General features: G+C 43.7%; 1 protein-coding gene and 1 long non-coding RNA gene across 9 annotated transcripts in view; one reads left to right on the plus strand and one right to left on the minus strand.

The window, feature by feature from the left end:
• The window catches only part of LOC129696512 (uncharacterized), a 75,194-nt gene extending 62,157 nt beyond the window's left edge, over window positions 1-13,037 (plus strand). For both annotated transcript variants that reach the window (XR_008723338.1, XR_008723337.1), the window contains exons 3-4: window positions 10,376-10,445; window positions 11,263-13,037. This is a non-coding gene — a long non-coding RNA (uncharacterized LOC129696512). The remainder of the gene's footprint in view (window positions 1-10,375; window positions 10,446-11,262) is intronic.
• stau2 (staufen double-stranded RNA binding protein 2) overlaps window positions 1-27,912 on the minus strand; it is a 345,477-nt gene that overhangs the window by 285,390 nt on the left and 32,175 nt on the right. For all 7 annotated transcript variants that reach the window (XR_008723335.1, XR_008723334.1, XM_055634484.1 and 4 more), the window contains exons 2-5: window positions 17,556-17,766; window positions 10,977-11,107; window positions 3,397-3,556; window positions 678-813 (exon numbers count right to left, since the gene is read on the minus strand). Coding sequence is in view for 5 of the 7 variants with exons in the window: in XM_055634484.1 (XP_055490459.1) it covers window positions 678-813; window positions 3,397-3,556; window positions 10,977-11,107; window positions 17,556-17,757 (629 nt within the window). In the remaining 2 variants the exon portion in view is untranslated. The remainder of the gene's footprint in view (window positions 1-677; window positions 814-3,396; window positions 3,557-10,976; window positions 11,108-17,555; window positions 17,767-27,912) is intronic.

The raw sequence follows: 27,912 nt of genomic DNA on the forward strand, positions 1-27,912 counted from the left end.
GACCTGCTGCCCTCTGGAAGGCGCTATAGGTGCATCAAATCCAGGACAAATAGACTCAGAAATAGTTGCTTTCCGAAAATTACAACTACTCTTAATTCACATTCACACATGCACTGACTTCACAGCCCAACACCCGGACTTCCATCTGTATATTTAGCGCCGCAAAATTGGTATCCCCCCCCCCCCCCCCCCCCCCTCCCCCTTCTACTAAAGTTTTTTGTTTTTTCCCTTTCTTGTTTTTGTAAATTATTGTATGCACTGATACGAGCAGCTTTCAATTTCACTGTACATGTATAGTGACAATAAATGGCATATCTATATCTATATCTATCTATATCTATTAGTGATTATTAATTTATTGCATTACTGATTATTATATGCTTATTTGTGCTTTACCGCGTTAATGGGGCTGCAACAACGCAGCTAGTGCGAATTACAACGTCCTATTTTGGACATTCGAGTAAATACTCTTGACATTCACCAAGTATATTAGTGAGGTGCAAAAGATTCAACCAGGATCAACATGAAGGGAACATGAAGGGATTGCTATTTTTGTTAATATTCCTTACGTACAATTAATTTTATTTGACTCTTTCAGTTGATAATGGACTATAATCACGTTAGCAGATCAAGTTACAAATAATTTGCCAATAAATTGAAAAGCTCACCAGACTAACCTTTGATTGTACATGCCCTTAAAGTTATAATTAGCTCTGTAGTTGGGTAATGGCTTTGGTTCTAATGGTCTATAGATAGCAGGCTCACCCCTCCTCATTGCAAGACCATTCAGCTCTACCGTTGGCGTTATGCTGCCTGAAATACACACAAAAATAAATACAACAGCTTTTTAAAGCAAGACCAAACAATGCAACTTCAAATGCTGCAGATTATGCACGCACAATAATTTAAATACGCACTCTACAAAAAAAGAATTCATAACTTGTCAATGTCCATGACCAAAATCAAAGGTACCACAATCACTGGCATATGTTGTATAGTTACCCTTCGACATGAAGTTGTATTTAATGATAAAACCATGCCAAAGTGTTTTAGAATATTTTAGGAAACACTGGACTGTGTGGGATTGAGGGCTGAGGAGGAGGTGTGGGCACAAGCGGGGCAGAGGAAGGGGAGAGAAATAGCGAAAATGAAAGAGAGAAATTGAGGGAGAGCATGAGGAAGGAACAAGTGATCGAAGGGGGAAAGAGCTGGAGAGGTCAAAGGGTAAATCTCAGAAGTTTGCATTTCGACAGCCAAGTACTCATGCTGAGGAATAATAATATCAAAACCTCAAGAGATCTTAAGGAAGAGAGTTTTTCACTGCTGCGGGAATAGATTATTGAAAAAGGGACGAGGCACGATCGCAGGCAATGTTTGAAACAAGGCTGTATTTTAAACAGTCAGCACAAGGACAACCTGAGATGGACCTTTATTGTTGTAACATTTTAATTTGCCCCCTGGTTGAAGCAAAGTCAGGTTCCTATTAAATCTTTTCCCCCCATCACCTTAAAACTTTGTCCTCTGGTTATCGATTTCCCTACTCTGGGCAAGAGACTCTGTACATTTAACTGATCTATTCCTCTCATGATTTTGTGCACCTCTATAGGAACACCCCTCATTCTCCTGTGCTCCAAGGAATAGTGTCCTAGCCTGCTCAACCTCTCCCTATAGCTCAGGCCCTCGCAACATCCTTGTAAACCTTCTCTGCACCCTTTCCAGCTCGACAACATCTTTCCGATAGCATGTTGCCAAAACTGAACACAATGCTCTAAATGTGGCCTCTTAAATAATTGCAACATGGCCTCCCAAGTTCTATACTCAATACTCTTACTGACGAGGGCCTTTTTGACCACCCTATCCACCTTTGATGCAACTTTCAAGGACCTGCGCTCTTAGATTCTTACACCACTCTACAACACTCCCCAGAGCCCTACCATTCACTGTGTAGATCCTGCCCATGTTAGACTTCCTAAAATGCAACGCTTCACATTTCTCTGTGGTAAATTCTATCAACCATTCCTCAGCGCACCAGACCAAGATCCTGCTGCAATCGTTGAAAAAACATTAATATACCAAATCTCATGGAAGAGAAATGTCATACAGGTGAATTACAAATACTTGAGGAACTTCCATCTTATAATGTATTTCAAAAACATCTATATGTATGCAAAAATCAGACAAGTTAAATATCCTGTGATTGACTGTATCCTGGGCAACATTCTTTGGGCTAAGTCGCACCAGAGAAAAGGCTAAATTCTGGATCTCAGCAAGCAGAATGAGTTTTCAGTTATAGTCACAGAGTCATGCAGCGTGGAAACAGGCCCTTTGGCCCAACTTCGACCACCATGCCCCATCAGCACTAGCCCCACCTGCCTGCATTTGGCCCATAATCCCTCAAAACCTACCCTATGTACCCGTCTAAACGTTTCTTAACCTCCATGTTCTTCACATCCGTGGTCTTCATATCCATCTTACAGAGCTTGCCCAAATCAATAACCATTCGGAAGAACAGAAGATCTAGCAACACAGCTTAATTTTAGCCATTCACGGATCACTGCATAAAATACACAGATCATTATCAAGTTTCACTAAAATCCTACATTCATTTAAGTTTTCCAACAATAAAAGGGGAAAGTTGAAATGAAAAGTCGAGCTGGATTTTAAGGATAAAATGTAAATACACAAGGGATATACAAAATGCTTTGTTGTAGATTTAGATAAAGAGGGATGAACAAGGGTTGGTATTAGCGCAAAACAAATAGTAAATCAAAGATGGTTAGATAGCCATTTTGTTGGCTGTTTGGACCATTGTCTAGACTGATTTTCTCAGGCTCCTGCTCTTTGTCCACATCCCTGCAAAGTTTTTCACTCCAAGAACTTATCCAATTCTCATAAAATGACCACTATTGAATATGTGCTGGCCAGTCCGTCAGGTAGTGTATTCCAAATTCTAGTTAAAACACCTCTGGTTCCCACACCAATCATCTTAAATGGATTCCTTTGTTTTGCTTGCCATTCACTAATTAGTCATTTTCCTTTTAAGTCCTTATGATCGTTAAAACTATCAAATGACCTCTCAGCTTCCTTGCTTCAAGAACCACAGCGTTTCTAATTGATTGAAAGATGGAAACGGGCCCTTTGGCCCATCGATCATCCATTCACACGATTTCTGCACTATCTCACTTCCGCATCCACTCCCTGCACACCAGAACGTGCAAACTCCACACAGACAGCACCCAAGGTCATGAGCGAATCCAGTTCTTTGGTGCTGTGAAGCAGTTGATCCATCAGCTGTGCCACTGTGCTGTCTTGATCTACCCAGTTTGCTGCCGTTCCTGAAATCATTCCATTAAAGCTCATAGGAAACAAATTATGATGAATAAACTATACCTGTACCTGGATTATTGTTCATAATTGCTTTTGTTGGCCGTGGGGAAGGTTCTGGGAGAGTGGTCTCACTCAAAGCTTTGGCTGCAGCAGCATGTTGAGCCTTTTTGATGCTACTTCCTTCTGCTTCCCAAGTTTGATCTCCAAGGGTCAACTGTACACTAAAGATCTGCATGAGAACAAAATCGATAATGCCAATACTGGATTTAGCTATTTTATTCAAAACATTCTAAATTATCCATAAATTTTCAGATTTTCATCTGCATTTTCAAATAAATCACGTGGAATTAACCCATGTGACTTTAGAGATTAATTTCTTGTTTATAATCAGAGTATGATTTTGAGTTTTGTTTAAATAATCTATGCATGTTTCTTTCAACCTTATGTGCTAAAAGACATGGATACTTCAAAGGCACATGTGGGTGCACACTAACATGAATTACGACCATAATTCATGCTATGGTCAAGGCAATGAAAACAAGTACCTAACCAAATTTATGAAACCAAATTCTACATTATTTCAGGTAACATCTGCCTCTTCCCATAAAAAATGATCATCAATTTTCATATGTTCTCACTACCCACAGTCCACATCATCTGGTCCTAGTAGCAAGTTCATTGCATCACAGTTAAATCTGCAATGAAATCCAATCATGAGCAACGTAATTTTAAAAGCATATTTAAGAACTTTAATTCTTTAAGCTAAAATGGGGCACATAGGCAATATGTGTCTATAAGACAGACTGGCACAATTATTTTCATTCAAGCATGCATAGTTTGCTGGCACCTAAAAGGAAATTATTATTCAGTAACTGCTTGATATCAATCATTGTCCCATTGTGTTCAAGTTTCCCTTGGCCTATAGAGAGTTAATTTGTATGGTCATGTCCCATGCTAGGCATGTATTATCAAAACAGAACCACAATTCCAATCTTTCTGCTGGTAATTGAAAATTAATGGAATTCATACAATTTTATATAAATTAATCCATTTATTAAGAGATGACCATTTTTAATAGAAACTCGTTTTTACATGTCAATTTCTTAAAATCAATTTGAAAAAATAGTTCTATTTGGGGTTTTTTCAACACAATGTACAAACAGTGGTGTTATAAATTATGCTTTCTTCTTAAGTTATATATGCACTTTTTTGGCTAGCTTACATTTCTAGGGCACATTACCATTGCTCATTCCGCTGCTACACAGCTGCCTAACAATATAAAGAAATCAATGAAAGGAAGTGATAGAAAGCACAGCTGTAGTCACACTGATTTAATAAGCGAGTTCGGTATTCCGAAAAACACAAGGAATCGTGGGATTTGTCCGAGGTCAAACGCTATAAATAAAAATCTAAAGAAGCGCTGTAGATTCAGTGACTAAAGTTTGGGTCCGATTTTTGGTCTTTTTTCAGTGGGAGATCGGGAGGGGGCAACAGACAGCCCGGGCCAACTGACAGCCCGGACTGACAACACCAGCGGCCCCAGATCCACAGAACCCACAGCCAGCGCCAACTCCAGCCCAACCCCGCTCCAACTCCAGAGGAACCCACTCCCCGATGGGCTGCTCCAGCGACAAGTGCCAGTTAGCCCACGGCCTCAGCCGCTACCCCAAGTAAAGGAGGTACCTTGCACACCACCGGCTTCTGCCCCTACGGTACTCGCTGCCACTTCATCCGCAACCCCGAGGAGGAGAGAGGGCCGCGGCCTCGCCTGCGCCAGAGCACCAGCCTGCGCTCAGCCTCCTCTGGCCCAGCGCTAGACTGGGCCGCTCTGCGGGCAGCCTTCTGCCCCAACCTGGGGCCACCCCGGACACCTCCGGACAGGGACAGGACACCGAGGAGTGGATGGGGACAGCCCAACAGCAACTCAACAGCACCTGCAGCGAAGGAGAGCCGACCCCGACTACAGACGAAACGCACGCCTGCACACAATGCAGCACCACCGTTGCCAAGACTGTTTTATAGCTAGTGACCTATAACCTGGGCATGCACAGTCGGAATACCGAACTCGCTTATTCCATCTCTTGACCGGATAAATATTAATCTCGACACCAGGAGCATTCCAGATTTCATCTCCAAATAGGGACATGTGGTTACACCAGAATAAATCACACCTACAATTTTTGGAAGTTACATACTTCCTGCACAAATAAAATTTGTTGTAAATTATTATTCATTGCACTGTGTAATTCATCTGGTTGTTGAAGTTGGATTTCAATTTTGAAATAAGATAAATTTCAGTCTTTCCCTTCGATAGAAGTTCTCAAAGAAAACCGAAGCTGTAATTGGATAGAGTAGATGTGGAGATGTTTCCACTAGTGGGAGAGCCTCGGACTAGAGGTCATAGCCACAGAATTAAAGGACGTTCTTTTAGGAAAGATACGAGGAAGAATCTCTTTAGTCAGAGGCTGGTTAATCTGTGGAATTCTTTGCCACAGCAGGCTGTGGAGGCAAAGTCAGTGGATATATTTAAGGCCGAAATAGATAAATTCTTGATTGGTACAGGTGCCAGAGGTTATGGGGAAAAGACAGGAGAATGTGGTTAGGAGGGAGTGATAGGTCAGCCATGATTGAATGCCCTAATTCTGCTCCTATCACTTATGATATCAAGCACTTTTTTTTATTTAATTTTGATTTCAGGATGTGGGCAAGATTGCATTTCTTGCTCAATTCATTTCCAGTTATGTTGACAAGGTGGTGGCTGTGATTCTTTCTGAACTGTGGTAGCCTTGATTGTCCTCTCACTGTATTGACCGACAAGGAACTCCCAAACTTTGGCCCAGCAACAAGCTATAAGTTTAAAATCACACAAGTGGAAAGGTTGTCACTGAAAGATGGGGTAAATTAAGCTGACATTTTCTGTGTGCTTACAGCATATGCATTTAAAGATTAAGACAGACTAGAAATTGTTCATTTGTAAAATTTTGTAAGCGTCTAAAGATCCATTCCTCAAAAATCAAGGAAATGATTTTACATTTGAGACATCATATCTCACAGATTAAAACATTCCTTTAAGAATGTTCGTTCATTTCAAAAGACCAACCAAGTGTGTAAACAAATTGAAATCGAAAATACTGGAAACACTCAGCAGGTCAGACAGTATTCATGGAACATTTGAGGTCAAAGATCCCCTGACATTGGTGTGCTCACTGTTCCTTAAAAGTCAACAGTGATTAAAAAGGCAAACAGGATGCTTTTCTTAATTAACTTAAATAAGCAAGATCAGAAATTATGTAAATTCATCACCAGTCAAGTTCAAGTGAGTTTATTGTCATGTGTCCCTGTATAGGACAATGAAATTCTTGCTTAAGCACACAGAAAATAGTCGGCATTTACTACAAAACAGATAAATGTGTCCATATACCATGATATAAATATATACACACATGAATAAATAAACTGGTAAAGTGCAAATAACAGAAAGTGGTTATTAATAATCAGAGTTTTGTCCGAGCCAGGTTTAATAGCCTGATGGCTGTAGGGAAGTAGCTATTCCTGAACCTGGTTGTTGCAGTCTTCAGGCTCCTGTACCTTCTACCTGAAGATAGCAGGGAGATGAGTGTGTGGCCAGGATGGTGTGGGTCTTTGATGATACTGCCAGCCTTTTTGAGGCAGCGACTGCAATAAATCCCCTCGATGGAAGGAAGGTCAGAGCCGATGATGGACTGGGCAGTGTTTACTACTTTTTGAAGTCTTTTCCTCTCCAGGGCGCTCAAATTGCCGAACCAAGCCACGATGCAACCGATCAGTATGCTCTCGACTGTGCACCTGTAGAAGTTAGAGAGAGTCTTCCTTGACAATCTGACTCTCCGTAATCTTCTCAGGAGGCGTTGATGAGCTTTTTTGATAATTGCGTTGGTGTTCTCGGACCAGGAAAGATCTTCAGAGATGTGCACGCCCAGGAATTTGAAATTCTTGACCCTTTCAACCATCGACCCGTTGATATAAATGGGGGTGTGGGTCCCCCTCCTACTCCTTCCAAAGTCCACAATCAGTTCCTTGGTTTTGCTGGTGTTGAGGGCCAGGTTATTGTGCTGGCACCATATGGACAGTTGCTCGATCTCTGTTCTGTATTCTGACTCATCCCCATCAGTGATACGCCCCACAATAGTGGTGTCGTCAGCGAACTTGATGATGGAGTTCGCACTGTGGTTCACTACGCAGTCATGAGTATAGAGTGAGTACAGCAGGGGGCTGAGCACGCAGCCTTGAGGTGCTCCCGTGCTGATTGTTATCGAGGCTGACACATTTCCACCAATACGAACAGACTGTGGTCTGCGGATGAGGAAGTCGAGGATCCAGTTGCAGAGGGATGCACAGAGACCCAGTTCTGCGAGTTTGGTAACCAGTTTGGAGGGGATGATTGTGTTAAATGCCGAGCTGTAATCAAGGAATAACAGCCTGACATATGAGTTTTTGTTGTCCAAGTGGTCCAGTGCGGAGTGGAGGGCCAGCGAGATCGCATCCACCATTGATCTGTTGTGGCGGTAAGCGAACTGCAGTGGGTCCAGGTTTTTGTCGAGGTAGGAGTTGATTTGCTCCATGATCAACCTCTCAAAGCACTTCATCACCACCGGCGTTAGTGCCACTGGTCGATAGTCATTGAGGCACGTCACCTTACTCTTCTTGGGCACCGGTATAATTGATGCCCTTTTAAAGCAGGTGGGGACCTCAGACCTCAGGTTGAAAATGTCCGTAAAAACTCCCGCCAGTTAGTCCGCACAGGTTTTAAGAACACGACTGGGTATACTATCAGGACGAGGTGCTTTTCGGGGGTTCACCCCTCTGAAGGATTTCCTGACATCGGCCTCTGTGACTGAGACTGAAATGTCATCACAGTGAATGGGGGATCGGGAAGGCACATCAGTATTCACCCTGTCAAAGCGTGCGTAAAACAGGGAGTGATGTTACACCGACATTCGAGCTGCCTCCTGGTTTTGCCTTGTCGGAGGTGATTGCATTCAGGCCCTGCCACAGCTGCCGAACATCTGTCTCGTCCTCCAGTTTGGAGCAGAAGTCCCTTTTGGTCTTTTTGATGGACTTACCAAGGTCGTATCTGGTCTTCATGTAGGCCACTGTATCATTGGAGGTGAATGCCCTGTGTCTGGACTTCAGGAGAGTGCGGATCTCAAAGTTCATCCAAGGTTTCGGATTGGGAAACACTCGGAAGGTTTTTGTAGGGATGCAGTCCTCCACACATTTCTTTATGAAGTCTGTAACGACCGTGCCCCCCCCCCGGCCAGCTCTGTACTGTCCTCACTTCTGGGGGTGTGCCCTTTAATTGCTGCCTGTAGGCAGGAAGCAGCAGCACCGCGGTATGGTCGGACTTACCGAAGTGAGGGCGAGGGATAGAACGATAGGCATTCTTGATGGTGGTGTAGCAGTGGTCGAGGGTGTTTGGTCCTCTGGTGCAGCAGGAGACATGTTGGTGGAAGTTGGGGAGTGATTTCTTGAGGTTCGCCTTATTGAAGTCCCCAGCAATGGTGGTAAATGCCTCGGGGTAAGACGTCTGGTGTTTGTTGACCACGGCGTGCAGCTCCTCCAGTGCCAGACGGACGTCTGCCTGGAGTGGGATGTAGACTGCGGTCAGGATAATGGAGGTGAATTCCCTCGGAAGGTAGAAGGGAAGGCACTTCACCGCCAGATGTTCGAGGTGTGGAGAGCAGGAGTTGGACAGGACTGCCACGTCTGAACACCACGCAGAGTTGACCATGAGGCAGACGCCCCCTCCTCTCCCTTTCCCAGATGCCAGTGTACGGTCCATACCATGGATGGAGAACCCTTCAGGCTGGACCGCTGAGTCTGGGGAGCTGGGGGTGAGCCATGTCTCTGTGAAACAGAACACAGAGCATTCCCTCAGCTCCCTTTGATAAAGCAGCCTTGCCCTTAAGTCCTCCACTTTGTTTAAGGGACTGTACATTGGCCAGTAGGATAGTTGTGAGAGTGGGTCGAAGTCCCCTGCGCTTCATTCTGACCTGGAGTCCTGCCCGTCGGCCACGTTTCCGGACACAATGGAGGCCTCCCCTTTGTTTCCAGGTACTGTACTTGCTGTACCTGCTGTTTCTGCGAACCTGCGCTGGAACGGGGATTCCCTCACAGACGGCAGCTCCAGCTCCGTAACGAACAGGGGTTCCCTCAAAGTCGGCAGCTCCAGCTCCGTTGTTCCTGGAAGATCCAGCCCGTCGGCTCTGGGGGTCATCCTGGGGATTCAAGGTACAGTACCTGTGATCCACAGTCGGGTCGGGAGTTCAACGGCCAGCATGGGAAAATTTAAAGTCCGGGGTTCCCGCAGCTGCGGGAGATCGGGAATTGCGAGAGCCTTGAGGTGCTCCAGCAGCTTGTCCGAAACGCACCGATTTCTGCCGTTTTTCTGATCCAGGTAAGTTGTTGTTGAGCCTTTTCTTTTCCAGAGCTCCGCAAAAGTCGCCGCAGTCAGACCACAAATCAAGTCCAGCATCTTCTTTGGAAGTTCCTTATGAATGAGTATGTATTTGCTTTCACTTTTGAGTGCTCTCTAATAACCTGAGACCAATATGGGAATGGAAGTTCAACAGAGTTCAACAGAGTTGACGTGGAAAAGCTTTTCCCACTGAGAGTAGGGAAGATTCAAACAAGGGGACATGACTTCAGAATTAAGGGACAGAAATTTAGGGGTAACATGAGGGGGAACGTCTTTACTCAGAGATTGGTGGCTGTGTGGAATGAGCTTCCAGTGAAGGTGATGGAGGCAGGTTCGTTTTTATCATTTAAAAATAAATTGTATAGTTATATGGACGGGAAAGGAATGGAGGGTTATGGGCTGAGCGCAGGTATATGGGACTAGGGAGAATACGTGTTCGGCACGGACTAGAAGGGTCGAGATGGCCTGTTTCCGTGCTGTAATTGTTATATGGTTATAAGGTTATATGGAAGATTCTTCCATAATTGAGATAAGAAGTTCCGGGAAAATGAGTAGTTTGTAAGGTGGTTGTTTCCTTGACCGTTTACCCAGGGCGTCGGTGTGGTCCTTATGGATTCTTCATACCATCCCAAGTTCTGCACTTTGAGCAGTCATGGACCAGGTGAGATGTTGCATTGTTTTTAAGGTGACTGTTGGAATTGAGACTTAACCGAGATGTATAAAATTAAGTACGACCAAGATTCAATAAACGGAAAATACTTTTCCCCCCTAAGAACAGGGGTCATGAACCAAAGAGCATTGATTTAAAAGCCAGAGTAAAAGGATTAGAGGGGAAGGAATAAAAACAATTCACCCAGAGTCTGGTAGGAGCCTGGAATACACTGGCGAAAGGCAAGAATGTTCATCCCACTGAAAATGCACAGGGAGGTGTACTCCAATAGCTGCGACCTATCAGGCTATGAACCAAGAGCTAGAATTAGGGATTGGACAGAGAAATAGACTGAATAGACTGTGCAGTAATAGTTCTATAACTCAAAGTAGTTTCACAGAAAAATGATTACTAGGCAATGGCGCCAAGATTGTGATTAACCTGTAAAACAAGAAATTCCAGATGAAATGAATATTGCTTTCTAAATCAGCATGTAAAAAAACTCAAAAATCTACAAATATTTTAAAGCTACTGAATTATTACCTTGGCATGGGCTGGTCCTCTTTCATTTAGAAGTTTGTACTGGGGCTGAACTCTGTTGAAACGGGCTAACTCATTCACCAGACACATTGGGGTTTTCTCTTTGGGGTTTGCCATGTTATCCTGGAAGGAAACTACAACCAGCATATTTTAGAAAACCTACAAATGTAATAATCCCACAGCTCTGGAGAATATAAATGTTTATAATGAAAATAAAAATTATGCATTTCATATTCTTTGAATCTGGCCAGCCTGATAATTCACTTGGTTTTTGCTTTGTGCATTTCAGGTCAAGTAAGTGACGAAGATTTTGCAAAGTCAACTTCAAGGATCCCCTAACCTTCCCATCTGTGACAAGAAAATAAGCAAACAAGAGCAGGAGGAGTCCACTCATCTCCTCCAGTCTTTCCTGCCTTTAACTATCATAGCTTAACTACCCCAGCCAACTAGACGTGTGCCTGTTGCCCACGACCATCAGACATTGAGTAATGTCTAAACTCCACTGCTTTGTAATAAAGACCAATATGCCATTTGTCTCAACTGCTTACTGCATGTATCTGCTAACCTCTTATAATCCATGAACATCATTCATCTACAGCCCCTCTCCCGCTAGTTAATAACCTAGCTTTTGTCTCCTCTTAGTGAAGTCATGAACTCTCACTTTCCCCACACAGAACTCCATTTGCAAGATTTTCACCCACATTATCTGTGCCTCATTACAGACTCAAAGTATCCTCATCATCACATGGACTTTCACCTATTTTTCTGAACAATTCCTTGGTTATTTCCTTGAATATAGCAACCTTGGTTATATTCCTTTCTAACCCTTCCTCAATTATTTATATTGTAAATATGTGGAATAGAAACGTGTGGTACTCCACTAGTTACATCACCCAATCTGATAAAGGTCATTTCTATATGATACCTATTTTTGAGATAACACATTTCCTCCAATATTAAAAGCTCCTTATTTTTGTATCAACGAATTAGCTGTTATCTTGTCAAATGTTTGTTGGCAGTCCACATGTATCACATCAACACGAGTGGCATAGTGGCACACCGGTAGAGTTGCTGCCTTACTGCACCAGAGACCTAACTACGGGTGCTGTCTATGTGGAGTTTCTATGTTCTCCCTGTAACCACATAGGTTTTCTCTGGATACTCCGGTTTTCTCCCACATTCCAAAGACATGCAGGTTATTTGGCTTCTGTAAATTGTCCCTAGGGCGCAGGATAAAACTTGTTCTAGTGATCGCTGGTTGGCATGGACTCGGTGGGACGAATGGCCCGTTTCCACACTGTCTCAGAACTAAATTAATCCACTGGCACCCATCTTTCTGCTCTGCTTGTCAATCCTCAAAAAACGAGCAAATCGTGATTTGGCTTTCAACCACCTTGTTTTGATCAGGTCCAAATTATTAGTTATTTGTTCTTTGATTGTTGACGCAAACATCTTTCCACCAACTAACTTTTTTTCCGCCTTTCTCCCTTCCTAAACAATTGAGTCAGGTTCATGGTTTTCCAATCCACTGGTACTCACTGCGAACTTGAGAGTTTTGAAAGTTTCAACCAGTGGGTCTATCATCTTTGTAGCCACTTGCAAAATACTTGTTTCCAGATCTATGCCATGTACTTGGCACTTAATATCAACAAGCATAGGTAATTAATTTCTTTGGGAGTATTTCTCATATCTTGTCCAAAATCGTACGAAAAATATTTGCTACTTAAATACTTTTAATTAATTTTAAATGTCAGATCCATGAGCAGAATTTGAAAATGGAAATGAAACCACCATATTGTCAGGAAGAAATAAATAAATTGTAACCATTAACAATACCTTTTCTCTTGTAATGGATGACTGCACTTTTAGCTTTCAAATGAAATATTGTTGAAATATTATTATCTCGCAGAGATCTATAAATTCTCTTAATATGACCACATGCAGATTGCTAGGCCCAATTTCTAATAAATGTCCAATTCCTATGGTTAAAAGTTACTTTACTACTTATTCTGGTCCAAGTGTGATTTAAAACAAAGGTCTGTATATGCATACTTAACCAACCTTCAACATTTTATGACATTTTGTATGTGTGACAACTCAGAATATTATGTTCATCGCCGAACCCCAGCCCCGCCACACACACAATGCAAGAAGTCCCCCAAATTCTTTCCAAAACTGAAACATGGAAAGATAAGCCTGGCAGAAGCTATAAATAATTATTTGCAGTAGATTCTGAACTATGATAGTAATACAGCCCAGCCTGAAAGCATTGTTTCTTCACAAGGCACATTTCAATCAGGCACGTGCTGATAGGGTAGGCAGGGTAGGCAATGCCTACCCTGAATAAAATTATAAAATGGTAATTATTAAATATAAATAATAAAGGTACGATTGATCTCTTAGGTAGGCATAATTCCCCCCGTGCCTATCATCCGCAGTATATGTAATACGCAAAAGTATGTGCAGTTCACGTGCCGTTGACACTGCTTCAAGCCGTCAATGACAAGGGGAGCTGAAGGCAGTTGAAATTCTGCCTTTGCACCGTGGACTGCGTACTGCGCATGCACAGCGCAAGTTTCTTGGCGGGTTTTTCAAACATGGATTGTCATTATCTTAAGAGTATCTTAAGAAACAAAGAGAGAAGAAAGGAGTTTGTGTATAAATAATGCGGTAAGTAAATTTCTTTGAGCTTCATGTTTTTAAATACCGTATTTCCCGGCAATGAAGACGCTATTTTTTACCGAAAAATAAGACAAAAATTTACCTGCGACTTGGAGGCTGAAGTTTGGGTTGTTAGCCAAGAAAGATAGACTTGGCTATCACTCAGTACAGCAACATCAAGAACGATGTTGCTGTACTGAGGGATAGCCAAGTTTATCCCTCATTGCTGGCAGCTGATGAGAAGCGGCTGTAAAGTGGGAAGCGGCTGTAAAAGGACAGCGCCGCTGGGGGGGGGGGGGGGGGGGGGGGGGGGGAGAGAGTTAATTTCACAGCAAGTGGGGAGTCTGGCCAGGGGGTAAAGTTGTGGGGAGGGCAGGAGCGTTGAGAAGGAAGGGGTCGGAGATCATGCCAGCAACTCACTCACTCACCACTGCCATGGCGCTCTGGGCATGGAGCCACCGCATTGTGGTCGGGGAGGGAAGTGGTTCTGCCGGCCCACTCACCTCTGGCAGTGCTCTCTCCTCTGAACACCTCTCTCCTGCCGCTTGCCGGCCTCGCTCATGTCAGTTGCTTCCCGCAAATCCTTAAATTCCGACTGCCGCCGAGAGCAGGACATTGTTTACTTGTCTGCACTATTTCATGTTACAGGTCATATGCGAGTTGAACAAACCCGTTACTGAGCAGATTATCTACTATATCAGTATGGATGCTTTCAAGAGAGAGCTAGATAGGGCTCTTAAAAATAGCGGAGTCAGGGAGTATGGGGAGAAGGCAGGAACGGGGTACTGATTGGGGATGATCAGCCATGATCACATTGAATGTTGGTGCTGGCTCGAAGGGCCGAATGGCCTACTCCTGCACCTATTGTCTATTGTCTATCAGAGGAAGCATCTGACAGTTCAGAATTTAAATGCTCTGCTATTTCAATAATGAAAGGAATGCATAGGTTCCTGGTAAACCTTGTGAACTGATGCATTGTTTCTGTAGTGGTATCTAGGATATTGGTATATTGTTACCAATATACAGTGAAAATCTTTGTTTGCATGCTGACCAGTCAAATCGTACCATACATTTACTTAAAACCTGAAAGGCAACATTTTCACACACAGAGGGTGGTGGATATATCGAATGATCTGCCAGAGGACATTGTTAAGGCATACACAATAACAACATTTAAAAATCATTTGAACAGGTACATGGATAGAAAAGGATAGTGGGATATGGGCCAAAAGCAGAATAATCCAGGACAAGGGGTCACAGCTTAAGGATAAGGGGGAAATCCTTTAAAACCGAGATGAGAAGAACTTTTTTCACACAGAGAGTGGTGAATCTCTGGAACTCTCTGCCGCAGAGGGTAGTCGAGGCCAGTTCATTGGCTATATTTAAGAGGGAGTTAGATGTGGCCCTTGTGGCTAAGGGGATCAGAGGGTATGAAGAAAAGGCAGGTACGGGATACCGAGTTGGATGATCAGCCATGATCATATTGAATGGCGGTGCAGGCTCGAAGGGCCGAATGGCCTACTCCTGCACCTAATTTCTATGTTTCTATGTAATAGCACTACCTTAGAAGGGACATCTTGGTCGGCATGAACATGTTGGGCTGAAGGGCCTATGTCAATGCTATATGACCCTGATTCTATGGCTCTATACATAAGTGAAGTCAGGTCATACACAAGAACAACGGAAACAATGCGACAACAAACAGAAAAATACCAGAGTGCAGAATAAAGTGGTGCAATGTTATAGCTCCAGAGAAAATGATGATAAAATGTGCAAGAGCCGCTATGAGGTAGGTTGAGAGATCGGGATGACATCCTTCGATTATGAGAAGTCCGCTCAGTATTCTAATAACAATGGAGAAGAAATTGTTCCTGAATTTGGTTCATGCTTTCAAGCTTTTGTACCTTCTGCTCGACAGGAGAAAGAAGGGGGAATGACCAAAATGAAAAGGTCATTGATGGGATAATCAAGGTGTAAATGGTCCTTGAATGTATTCCAGGAATATTATATTGCTCCTGAGTAGTTATACCCACAGGTGTCCTTCATAACATTGCCAACCGTCCAACAGGAACCAGAAGTGGGATATTCAGCATCTCCGTGTATGTGAACCATTCAATAAAATGGACAACTGAATCATTTCCTCAGCACCACTTTCTTACACACATCCCAAATTCCTTGATTACACCAAATATCCAAAAGAAATTGATTTATCTCTTGTAAATACTCAGCTAGTGAGCATGCATGGTTTCCTGGGAAAATAATTCAAAAGTGAAATAATACCCATTTGATGAATAAATCTCTTGACAAATCAGCGCTGAATTGCTGAGGCATATTTTGAGAATTTAACCCAGATACCAAATACCCAACTAGGAGAAACATCAACACTACATCTATCCTGTTAAATCTCTAAAGAAATGTTGTGCCTTTCAATTGGGTTATCTCCCATGTCATCTCAACCCAAGATAAGTATAGGACCAACTGCTCAATCTCTCTTCATTGCAACACATTCACTATGCCAGGAACCAGTCCCTCCATTCAAGTCATATCCTTTCTCTGATAGGGAGCCAGACCTGCACACAATGTTCCAGAAGTAGTCTCAGCGGGCAAAATTGAAGAAAGATGTCTCCACTTATGTACTCAAATTCCAATAGGATAAAAGCCAATACAAAGCCTAACTGCTTAATAAACCTGCTCATTAAGCTAGTGATGAGTGTATAAGGATACCCAGATCCTCTAACCAGCCACATATTTGAGTCTGCCACCATTTAAATAGAAAAACTCCACTTTTCTATTTTTCCAAAAAAAGTTAACCTTTAATCCTTCCAGAGAGATAGGTGCACTAAATCACAAAGACAGACTTTCCAAGTTAAAAAAAAAGAAAATGTTAAAGTAATTTACACTTTAAAGGAATTAACAAAAAATTCTCAGGTTTGGCTCAAATTTGGCTCAAATTGTGCTTTTGCATGACAAATGACATAATCATGTCATTATCAATTTTACTACAGAAACCAAAATGTATAAAAATACTCTTTAGTAAAATCTGACTTTGTGCACTTTAACCACAATTATTTTTTTTCTATTACATATCTCAAAATGTGGAGTACCTAGCGAAATAAATAAATGATGGGTCTTTGTCCCAAGCATTATGGAGGGCACCGTAGTCCATGGAACTGCGCATGTAATAAAGTTTGGGTGCCCTTACAGCTCTCTAGAACATTTAGAATATATACACCATGACACTACAAACTAAATTCCAAAATCAAAGCTCGTGCCAACTAAGGGAAGGAAATTAAAGGGCTATTTAATTGAAAGTTATATAAATTATTTGAGATGCTAATATCCTTGTATGCATTAATGTTTCATTTGAAGGACAAAGGACATTTATTTGTCACGTACACCAATTGGTGCAGTGAAATTTGTCTTGCCATGCAGCACACAGATAAAGATAAGACACAACATTAAAGAATTTAACAATAAACATAAAAAACATCCCCCCACAATGGTTCCCATTATGAGGGAAGGCACAAAGTCCAGTCCCCATCCCATTGTCCAACCATAGTCGGACCTATTGAGGCCTCCGCAGTCGCCGCTATGGGGCCCGATGTTTCAGGCCCTTCTTCGCCGGTTGATGGTGCTCTGGCGTCGGGAGAATCCTCTCAGCGGCTTGGGACACCTGGAGCGGCCGCTTCCTAACTGGAGACCGCGGCTTCCGAATGTATACAAAATACATCGGCCAAATCTTAGATAAAATGCAAACTGATGCAAATTATTTAATTCACTTTTGAAACTATAGTATTTCTTACAGGTAACATTAAATGCAGTATCATTTATGAAAAATCACAAAATACATTTCATTACTTTCAATGATCGCTTGGCATCAAATGGTCAGTAGAAAGCTTCACATTTAATTAGAAGACTCACCTGGTGAGTTAATAATTGAAGCAGTAGAATCCACAAACCCAGCGGCAGGGCTGGTACAGCTGGAACTTGCGGCTGGGACTGACCCATTCAGAGAAGACTGCAGAACCAGAGGAACAGTACTAGCTACAGATGGTGACTGCATCGTGACACCCAGTGTAGATCCAGATAGGTTTACTGCAGTCTGAACTTTAACTTGCGTCATTCTCTATCACTGTAAGAAAGAAAAGTTCTTGAATCATAAAGGATCTAAAATAGAAAAAGCACTAAAATGAATTATGACTTTCAATAGACTATAGGTGCAGGAGTAGGCCATTTGGCCCATCAAGCCAGCACCACCATTCACTGTGATCATGGCTGATCATCCACAATCAGTACCTCGTTCCTGCCTTCTCCCCATATCCCTTGACTCCGCTATCTTTAAGAGCTCTATCTAACTCTCTCTTAAAAGCATCCAGAGAATCGGCCTCTACTGCCTTCTGAGGCAGAGATTTCCACAGAATCACAACTCTCTGGGTGATAAAGTTTTTCTTCATCTCCATTCTAAATGGCCTACCCCTTATTCTTAATCTGTGGCCCAAGGTTCTGGACTCCAGCAACATTGGGAACATGATTCCAGCCACTAGCATAACCAATCCCTTAATTATCTTATATGTTTCCATTCTTTCAACATACGACAGTCCCTCCATACCGGGCATTAACCTCGTGAACATACGCTGCACTCCCTCAATAGCAAGTATGTCCTTCCTCAAGTTTGGAGCAAAAAAAAAACTGCACACAATACTCCAGGTGTGGTTTCACCAGGGTCCTGTACAACTGCAGAAGGACCTCTTTGTTCCTATACTCAACTCCTCTTGTTATGAAGGTCAACATGACATTAGCTTTCTTCACTGCCTGCTGTACCTGAATGCTTACTTTCAGCGACTGATGTACAAGGCCACCCAGATCTCGTTGTACTTCCCCTTTTTCTAACTTGACACCATTCAGATAATAATCTGCCTTCCTGTTCTTGCCACCAAAGTGCATAACCTCACATTTATCCACATCAAACTGCATCTGCCATGCATCTGCCCACTCACCCAGCCTGTCCAAGTCACCCTGCATCTTCATAGCATTCTCCTCACAGTTCATATTGCCAACCAGCTTTGTGTCGTCTGCAAATTTGTTAATGTCGCTTTTAATCCCTTCATCTAAATCATTAATGTATATTGTAAATAACTGCAGTCCCAGCACTGAGCCTTGCGGTACCCCTCTAGTCACTGCCTGCCATTCCGAAAGGGACCCTTTAATTCCTAAACGTTGCCTATTTCCTTCGCTCCATAGATGCTGCCGCACCCACTGCCTTTCTCCAGCAATTTTGTCTACCTTCTATTTTCCAGCAATGTAGTTCCTTCTTGAACCCTTTAATTCCTACTCTGTTTCCTGTCTGCCAACCAATTTTCTATCCATGTCAGTACCCCATCCCCAATACCATGTGCTCTAATTTTGCCCACCAATCCCCTATTTAGGACCATATCAAAGACTTTCTGGAAGTCCAGGTACACCACATCCACTGGCTCTCCCATGTCCATTTTCCTAGTTACATCCTCAAATAATTCCAGAAGATTAGTCAAGCATGATTTCCCCTTAAATCCATGGTGACTCGGACCGATCCTGTTACTGCTATCCAAATGTGCCGCTATTTCATCTTTTATAATTGACTCCAGCATCTTCCCCACCACCGATGTCAGGCTAACTGGTCTATAATTCCCTGTTTTCTCTCTCCTGCCTTTTTCAAAAGGTGGGAGACATTAGCTACCCTCAAATCCACAGGAACTGAACCTGAACCTATAGAACATTGGAAAATGATCACCAATGCGTTCACGATTTTGAGAGCCACCTTAAATACCCTGGGATGCAGACCATCAGGCTCTGGGGATTCATCAGCCTTATCAGCCTACCCAACACCATTTCCTGCCTAATGTGAATTTTCTTCAATTCCTCCGTCACCCCAGATCCTCTGGCCACTAGTACATCAGGAAGATTGTTTGTGTCTTCATTTGCGAAGACAGATCCAAAGTACCTGTTAACAGTTTAAGAATAAGGAGTAAGCCATTTAGAACGGAGACGAGGAAATACTTTTTCTCACAGAGAGTGGTGAGTCTGAGGAATTCTCTGCCTCAGAGGGCAGTGGAGGCAGGTTAGATATAGATATGCCATTTATTGTCACTATACATGTACAGTGAAACTGAAAGCTGCTCGTACTCAGTGCATACATACAATTTTACACAAAAAACAAGAAACAGAAAAACAAAACAGAAGGGAGATGGGGGGGGGGGAATAGGTGCACAAATTCTACGGCGCTACATACATATATACATATATACAGATGGAAGTCCGTGTTGGGCGGTGTAGTCAGTGCATGTGTGGATTTGAATTTATGGTAGATATAATTCTCGGGAAGCAGCTATTCCTGAGTCTGTTTGTCCTGGATTTGATGCACCTATAGCGCCTTCCAGAGGGCAGCAGGTCGAACAGTCCAAACGCAGGATGGGAGCTGTCTTTGGTGATCTTCTTTGCCCTGCTAAGGCAGCGGGAGGTGTAGATGTCCATCAGGGAGGGGAGAGGGCAACCAATGATCCTCTGCGCTGTCCTGGTTACCCTCTGAAGCCTCTCCCTGTCTGCCATGGTGCAGCTGCCATACCATGCTGTAATGCAGTATGTCAGCAGGCTCTCGATGGACGAGCAGTAGAAGGTCAGCAGCAGGTTAGAGTCCAGGTTGTGCTTCCTGAGGACCCTCAGGAAGTGCAGCCGCTGCTGAGCCTTCTTGATGACCGCTGTCGTGTTGTCCGTCCAGGAGATGTCAGCCGCGATATGGACGCCGAGAAACCGGAAGGTGTTGACCCTCTCCACACACTCGCCGTTAATGTGTAGGGGGACTAAGTCGGTGCTGTGCCTCCTGAAGTCGACAATGAGCTCTTTTGTTTTCCTGGTGTTCAGAGCCAGATTGTTTTCTGAGCACCAGGTTGTCAACTTCAGGACTTCCTCTCTGTAGGCTGCCTCGTCTCCCTTTGAAATAAGTCCGACCACAGTAGTGTCGTCAGCAAATTTGACGATGCGGTTGTTGTTGTGGGCCGGACTACAGTCGTAGGTGTAGAGACAGTATAAGAGGGGGCTTAGCACACAGCCCTGTGGGGAACCGGTACTCAACCTGCGAGTGGAGGAGAGGTGGGGGCCAAGTCTCACAGTCTGGGGCCGGTTTGTGAGGAAATCCTTAATCCAGGCACATGTGAGAGTGGGGAGGCCGAGAGTGACCAGTTTACCAATGAGGATGTCCGGGATGATTGTGTTAAAGGCTGAACAGGTTCTCTGGATACTTTCAAGAGAGAGCTAGATAGGGCTCTTAAAAATAGCGGAGTCAGGGGATATGGGGAGAAGGCAGGAACGGGGTACTGATTGGGGATGATCAGCCATTGAATGACGGTGCTGGCTCGAAGGGCCGAATGGCCTACGCCTGCACCTATTGCCTAGTGTCTATTGTCTAACTCATCTGCCATTTCCTTGTTCCTCATAATAAACTCACGTGTTCTGTCTTCAAGGGACCCACATTTGTCTTAACTATTTTATTCCTCTTCACATAGTTGAAGAAGCTTTTGCTATCCTCCTTTATATTCTTGGCTAGCTTACCTTTGTGCCTCATCTTTCCTCCCCGTATTGCCTTCTGTTGCTCTTTAAGCATTACCCAATCCTCTTGCTTCCCACTCATCTTTGTTATGTTATGCTTCTTCTCTTTTATTTTTATACTGTCCTTGACTTCACTTGTCAGCCAAGGTAGCCTCTTACTCCCCTTAGAATCTTTCTTCCTCTTTGGAATGAACTAATCCTGCACCTTCTGTATTATTCCCAGAAATACCTGCAATTGCTGTTCCACTGTCATCCCTGCTAGGGTATCTTTCCAGTCAACTTTGGTCAGCTCCTCCCTCATGCTTCCATAGTTCCCTTTGCTCAACTGTAATACTGACACTTCCGATTTTCCCTTCTCCCTCTCAAATTGTAGATTAAAACTTATCATATTATGGTTACTACCTAATGGCTCCTTTATCTCGAGTTCCCTTATCAAATCTGGTTCATTACACAATACTAAATCCAGAATTGCCTTCTCCCTGGTAGGCTCCAGTACAAGCTGCTCTAAGTATCCATCTTGGAGACACTCTACAAACTCCCTTTCTTGGGGTCCAGTACGGCAGAGGCCCGAGAGCCGTTGGAGCGGTCGCAGAGGGAGGAGCTACACCCGAGCGGTAGCAGTTAAAACTCGAGCGCGAGGCTTGTTTTTTGCAGAGGCCTGAGAGCCATTGGAGCAGTCGCAGAGGGAGGAGTGCCAAAGCTGCAACGTTCCAACGTCCCATTCGCATTTCAAAACAAGTGGGCTTGAGGAAGCCGCTGATTGGTGGAAGCGGACAAGGGGGAGCAGCTGATTGGGAGACAAATCCCTGCTGATTTCTTCCAGCAATTTGTATTGTATTGTATTGTACTTTGTATTGTATTGTATTGTACTTTGTTTTGTATCCTAGGTAAGGGGGAGAATGACGGCCAGAATGTTCTGGATGTCAGATGTGGGAGGTCAAGGAATCTGATAGCCTTCCAGACGTCCACATCTGCGCCAGGTGCGTCGAGATGGGGCTCCTAAGGGACCGTATTAGGAACCTGGAGCAGCAGCTCGATGACCTCCGTCTGGTCAGGGAGAGCGAGGAAGTCATTGAGAGGAGTTACAGAGAGGTGGTCACTCCAAGACCACAGGAGGCAAGCAAGTGGCCAAGGGGATCAGAGGGTATGGAGAAAAGGCAGGTACGGGATACTGAGTTGGATGATCAGCCATGATCATATTAAATGGCGGTGCAGGCTCGAAGGGCCGAATGGCCTACTCCTGCACCTAATTTCTATGTTTCTATGTTTCTATGTAAGTGGGTCACGGTTAGGAGGGGCAATGGGCACAGGCAGGGACTAGAGAGTACAAGTGGCCGTACGCCTTGACAATAAGTACTCCTGTTTGAGTACTGTTGGGGGGGGACAGCCTACCTGTGGGTAGCAACAGCGGCCGGGCCACCGGTACAGAAACTTGTTCAGAAGGGTAAGGAAAAGAAGAGGAGGGCATTAGTAATAGGGGATTCTATAGTTAGGGGGTCAGACAGGCGATTCTGTGGACACAGTCGGGAGACCCAGATGGTAGTTTGCCTCCCTGGTGCCAGGGTCTGGGACGTGTCTGAACGTGTCCAAGAAATCCTGAAATGGGAGGGAGAGCCCGAGGTCGTGGTACATATAGGTACCAATGACATAGGTAGAAAAAGAGAAGAGGAGAATTTAGGGAGTTAGGAGGAGAGTTAAAGAGAAGGACCGCAAAGGTAACAATCTCGGGATTACTGCTTATGCCACGCGACAGTGAGAGTAGGAATGGAGCGAGGTGGAGGATAAATGCGTGGCTGAAGGACTGGTGCAGAGGACAGGGATTCAAGTTTCTGGATCATTGGGACGTCTTTGGTGGAAGGTGCGACCTGTACAAAAAGGATGGGTTGCACTTGAACCCGAGGGGGACCAATATCCTGGCGGGGAGATTTGCAAAGGCTACTGCGGAGACTTTAAACTAGAACGGTTGGGGGGAGGGACTCAAATAGAGAAAGCTAGTGGACAGTGTGTGAGGCAGGAGGCAGAGAAGGGAAGCACTCAGACCCAACATGTAGGGGGGAAAGAAGAAAACAATAATAAACAGAGAATAAGAGGTGGTGGGGTTCTTAAATGTGTGAGCAGAGAGACAGAGGGGTGTACAATGAGGGTAGAAGCAATAGGTAGCAAGGTGAAAAGTAAAAGTGGCAGGCAGACAAATCCAGGGCAAAAATCAAAAAGGGCCACTTTTCAACATAATTGTGTAAGGGGTAAGAGCGTTGTAAAAACAAGTCTGAAGGCTTTGTGTCTCAATGCAAGGAGCATTCGTAATAAGGTGGATGAATGTGCAGATAGCTATTAATGATTATGATATAGTTGGGATCACGGAGACATGGCTCCGGGGTGACCAAGGCTGGGAGCTGAACATCCAGGGATATTCAATATTCAGGAGGGATAGACAGAAAGGAAAAGGAGGTGAGGTAGCGTTGCTGGTTTCAGAGGAGATTGACGCAATGGAAAGGAAGGACATTAGCTTGGAGAATGTGGAATCGATATGGGTAGATCTGCGAAACACTAAGGGACAGAAAACGCTAGTGGGTGTTGTGTACAGGCCACCTAACAATAGTAGTGAAGTTGGGGATGGCATCAAGCAGGAAATTAGAAATGCGTGCAACAAAGGTAAAACAGTTATAATGGGTTACTTCAATCTACATATAGATTGGGTGAATCAAATTGGCAGGGGTGCTGAGGAAGAGGATTTCTTGGAATGTATGCGGGATAGTTTTCTAAACCAACAAGTAGAGGAACCAACGAGAGAGCAGGCTATTCTAGACTGGGTACTGAGTAATGAGGAAGGGTTAGTTAGCAGTCTTGTTGTGTGTGGCCCCTTGGGCAAGAGCGACCATAATATGGTTGAGTTCTTCATTATGATGGAGAGTGACATTGTTAATTCAGAAACAATATTTCTGAACTTAAAGAAAGGTAACTTTGAGGATATGAGACGTGAATTGGCCAAGATTGACTGGCAACTAATTCCTAAAGGGTTGATGGTGGATATGCAATTGAAGGCATTTAAAGACTGCATGGATGGACTACAACAATTGTTCATCCCAGTTTGGCAAAAGAATAAATCAGGGAAGGTAGTGCATCCGTGGATAACAAGGGAAATCAGGGATAGTATCAAAACAAAAGATGAAGCGTACAAATTAGCCAGAAAAAGCAGCTGGGAGAAATTCAGAGACCAGCAGAGGAGGGCAAAGGGCTTAATTAGGAAAGGGAAAATAAATTATGAAAGAAAACTGGCAGGGAACATAAAAACTGACTGCAAAAGTTTTTAAAGATATGTGAAGAGAAAGAGATTAGTAAAAACAAATGTAAGTCCCTTGCAGTCAGAAACAGGTGAATTGATCATGGGGAACAAGGACATGGTGGTCAAATTGAATAACTATTTTGGTTCCGTCTTCACCACGGAAGACATAAATAATCTGCTGGAAATGGCAGGGGGCCACGGGTCAAATGAGATGGAGGAACTGAGTGAAATCCATGTTAGCCGGGAAGTGGTGTTAGGTAAATCGCATGGATTAAAGGCCGATAAATCCCCAGGGCCAGATGGGCTGCATCCCAGAGTACTTAAAGGAAGTAGCTCCAGAAATAGTGGATGCATTAGTGATAATTTTTCAAAACTCTTTAGATTCTGGAGTAGTTCCTGAGGATCCCTGAGGACATTTTAAAAAGGGAGGGAGAGAGAAAACAGGGAATTACAGACCAGTTAGTCTAACATCGGTAGTGGGGAAACTGCTAGAGTCATTAACGTTAAAGTTATTAAAGATGGGATAGCAGCACATTTGGAAAGTGGTGAAATCATTGGACAAAGTCAGCATGGATTTACGAAAGGTAAATCATGTCTGACGAATCTTATAGAATTTTTCGAGGATGTAACTAGTAGATTGGATAGGGGAGAACCAGTGGATGTGTTATATCTGGACTTTCAGAAGGCTTTCGACAACGTCCCACATAAGAGATTAGTATACAAACTTAAAGCACACGGTATTCGGAGTTCAGTATTGATGTGGATAGATAACTGGCTGGCAGACAGGAAGCAAAGAGTAGGAGTAAACGTGTCCTTTTCACAATGGCAGGCAGTGACTAGTGGGGTATTGCAAGGCTCAGTGCTGGGACCCCAGCTATTCACAATATACTGTATATTAATGATTTTGACAGGGGAATTGAATGCAACATCTCCAAGTTTGCGGATGACATGAAGCTGGGGGGCAGTGTTAGTTGTGAGGAGGATGCTAGGAGGCTGCAAGGTGACTTGGATAGGCTGGGTGAGTGGGCAAATGTTTGGCAGATGCAGTATAATATGGATAAATGTGAGGTTATCCACTTTGGTGGCAAAAACAGGAAAGCAGACTATTATCTAAATGGTGGCCGACTAGGAAAAGGGGAGATGCAACGAAACCTGGGTGTCATGGTACACGTCATTGAAAGTAGGCATGCAGGTGCAGCAGGCAGTAAAGAAAGCGAATGGTATGTTGGCATTCATAGCAAGAGGATTTGAGTATAGGAGCAGGGACATTCTGCTGCAGTTGTACAGGGTCTTGGTGAGACCACACCTGGAGTATTGCGTACAGTTTTGGTCTCCAAATCTGAGGAAGGACATTATTGCCATAGAGGGAGTTCAGAGAAGGTTCACCAGACTGATTCCTGGGATGTCAGGACTTTCTTATGAAGAAAGACTGGATAGACCCGGATTGTACTCGCTAGAATTTAGGAGATTGAGGGGGGATCTTATAGAAACTTACAAAATTCTTAAGGGGTTGGACAGGCTTGATGCAGGAAGATTGTTCCCGATGTTGGGGAAGTCCAGGACAAGGGGTCACAGCTTAAGAATAGAGGGGAAATCCTTTAGAACCGAGATGAGAAAAACATTTTTCACGCAGCGAGTGGTGAATCTCTGGAACTCTCTGCCACAGAAGGTAGTTGAGGCCAGTTCATTGGCTATATTTAAGAGGGAGTTAGATGTGGCCCTTGTGGCTAGAGGGATCAGGGGGTATGGAGAGAAGGCAGGTGCGGGATACTGAGTTGGATGATCAGCCATGATCATATTGAATGGCGGTGCAGTCTCGAAAGGCTGAATAGCCTACTCCTGCACCTATTTTCTATGTTTCTATCTGATTTTCCCAATCTACCTGCATGTTGAAATCTCCCATAACCACCATAGCATTATCTTTCATAGCATGAAGGCACATACAATGACATAACAATGTAAAAATAGAAATGTGCAATAATTACCAGCTCTAGCTCTACACGTTTGCAGCAAATGCATTGTTTAGTTTTAGTTTTAAGGTACAGCGCGGAAACAGGCCATTCAGCCCACCGAGTCCCCGCCGACCAACTATCCCCGCACATTGACACTATCCTAAACACACTGGGGACGATTTACAATTTTACCAAGCCAATTATTCTACAAACCTGTATGTCTTTGGAGTGTGGGAGGAAATCAGAGCTCCCAGAGAAAACCTACCTAGGTCACATGCAGAACATACAAACTCCATACAGCCAGCACCCGCAGTCAGGATTGAACCCGAGTCTTTGGTGCTACAAGTTTACCCCTGTACCACCATTGACTTTCAGTAGTTACTTTAAGTAGGTTGAGATGGAAAATTTAACATTACCCCTTCTTAATCTGGATTTGCCAGAAGAACTGGCTTTTCTGTCTACCGTGCTCCTTTTGTTTTATACCACATATTCTTTCAATAAGTTTGACATAATGCCTGAAACACTGCATATTCTCATTTTATTCCATCTTATTGCTGTCATTTGCTTTTCTCTTCATAATTTGCCTTTATTAACTCGTATTTAATAACTCCAAGAAACAAAGCAAATTACAGAGAGTGGCAGACACTGCCACAAGGGTATTGACCAACCCAACATCGAGGGGATCTACAGGAAGCGCTGTTCCAAAAATGCTGCCAGTAACAAAGACCCAATTCACCCTCGCCACACTCTCATTTAATTTGTACCATCAGGGAGGAGGTACAAGTCTGAAAAAAGTGACCACACAATTCAAAAACAGCTTTCCCCTGAGAAATAAGCCCCTGTCCCACTGTACATAGAAACATAGAAAATAGATGCAGGAATAGGCCATTCGGCCTTTCGAGCCTGCACCGCCATTCAATATGATCATGGTTGATCATCCAACTCAGTATCCCATCCCTGCCTTCTCTCCATACCCTCTGATCCCTTTAGCCACAAGGGCCACATCTAACTCCCTCTTAAATATAGCCAATGAACTGGCCTCAACTACCTTCTGTGGCAGAGAATTCCACAGATTCACCACTCTCTGTGTAAAAAATTATTTTCTCATCTCGGTCCTAAAAGACTTCCCTCTTATTCTTAAACTGTGACCCCTAGTTCTGGACATCCCCAACATCAGGAATAATCATCCTGCATCTAGCCTGTCCAACCCCTTAAGAATTTTGTAAGTTTCTATAAGATCCCTCCCTCAATCTTCTGGATTCTAGTGTGTACAAGCCGAGTCTATCTAGTCTTTCTTCATATGAAAGTCCTGCCATCCCAGGAATCAGTCTGGTGAACCTTCTATGTACTCCCTCTATGGCAAGAATGTCTTTCCTCAGATTGGGAGACCAAAACTGTACGCAATACTCCAGGTGTGGTCTCACCAAGACCGTGTACAACTGCAGTAGAACCTCCCTGCTCT

Source organism: Leucoraja erinacea, chromosome 4 (assembly GCF_028641065.1).
Source record: "Leucoraja erinacea ecotype New England chromosome 4, Leri_hhj_1, whole genome shotgun sequence".
NCBI lineage: Eukaryota > Metazoa > Chordata > Chondrichthyes > Rajiformes > Rajidae > Leucoraja > Leucoraja erinaceus.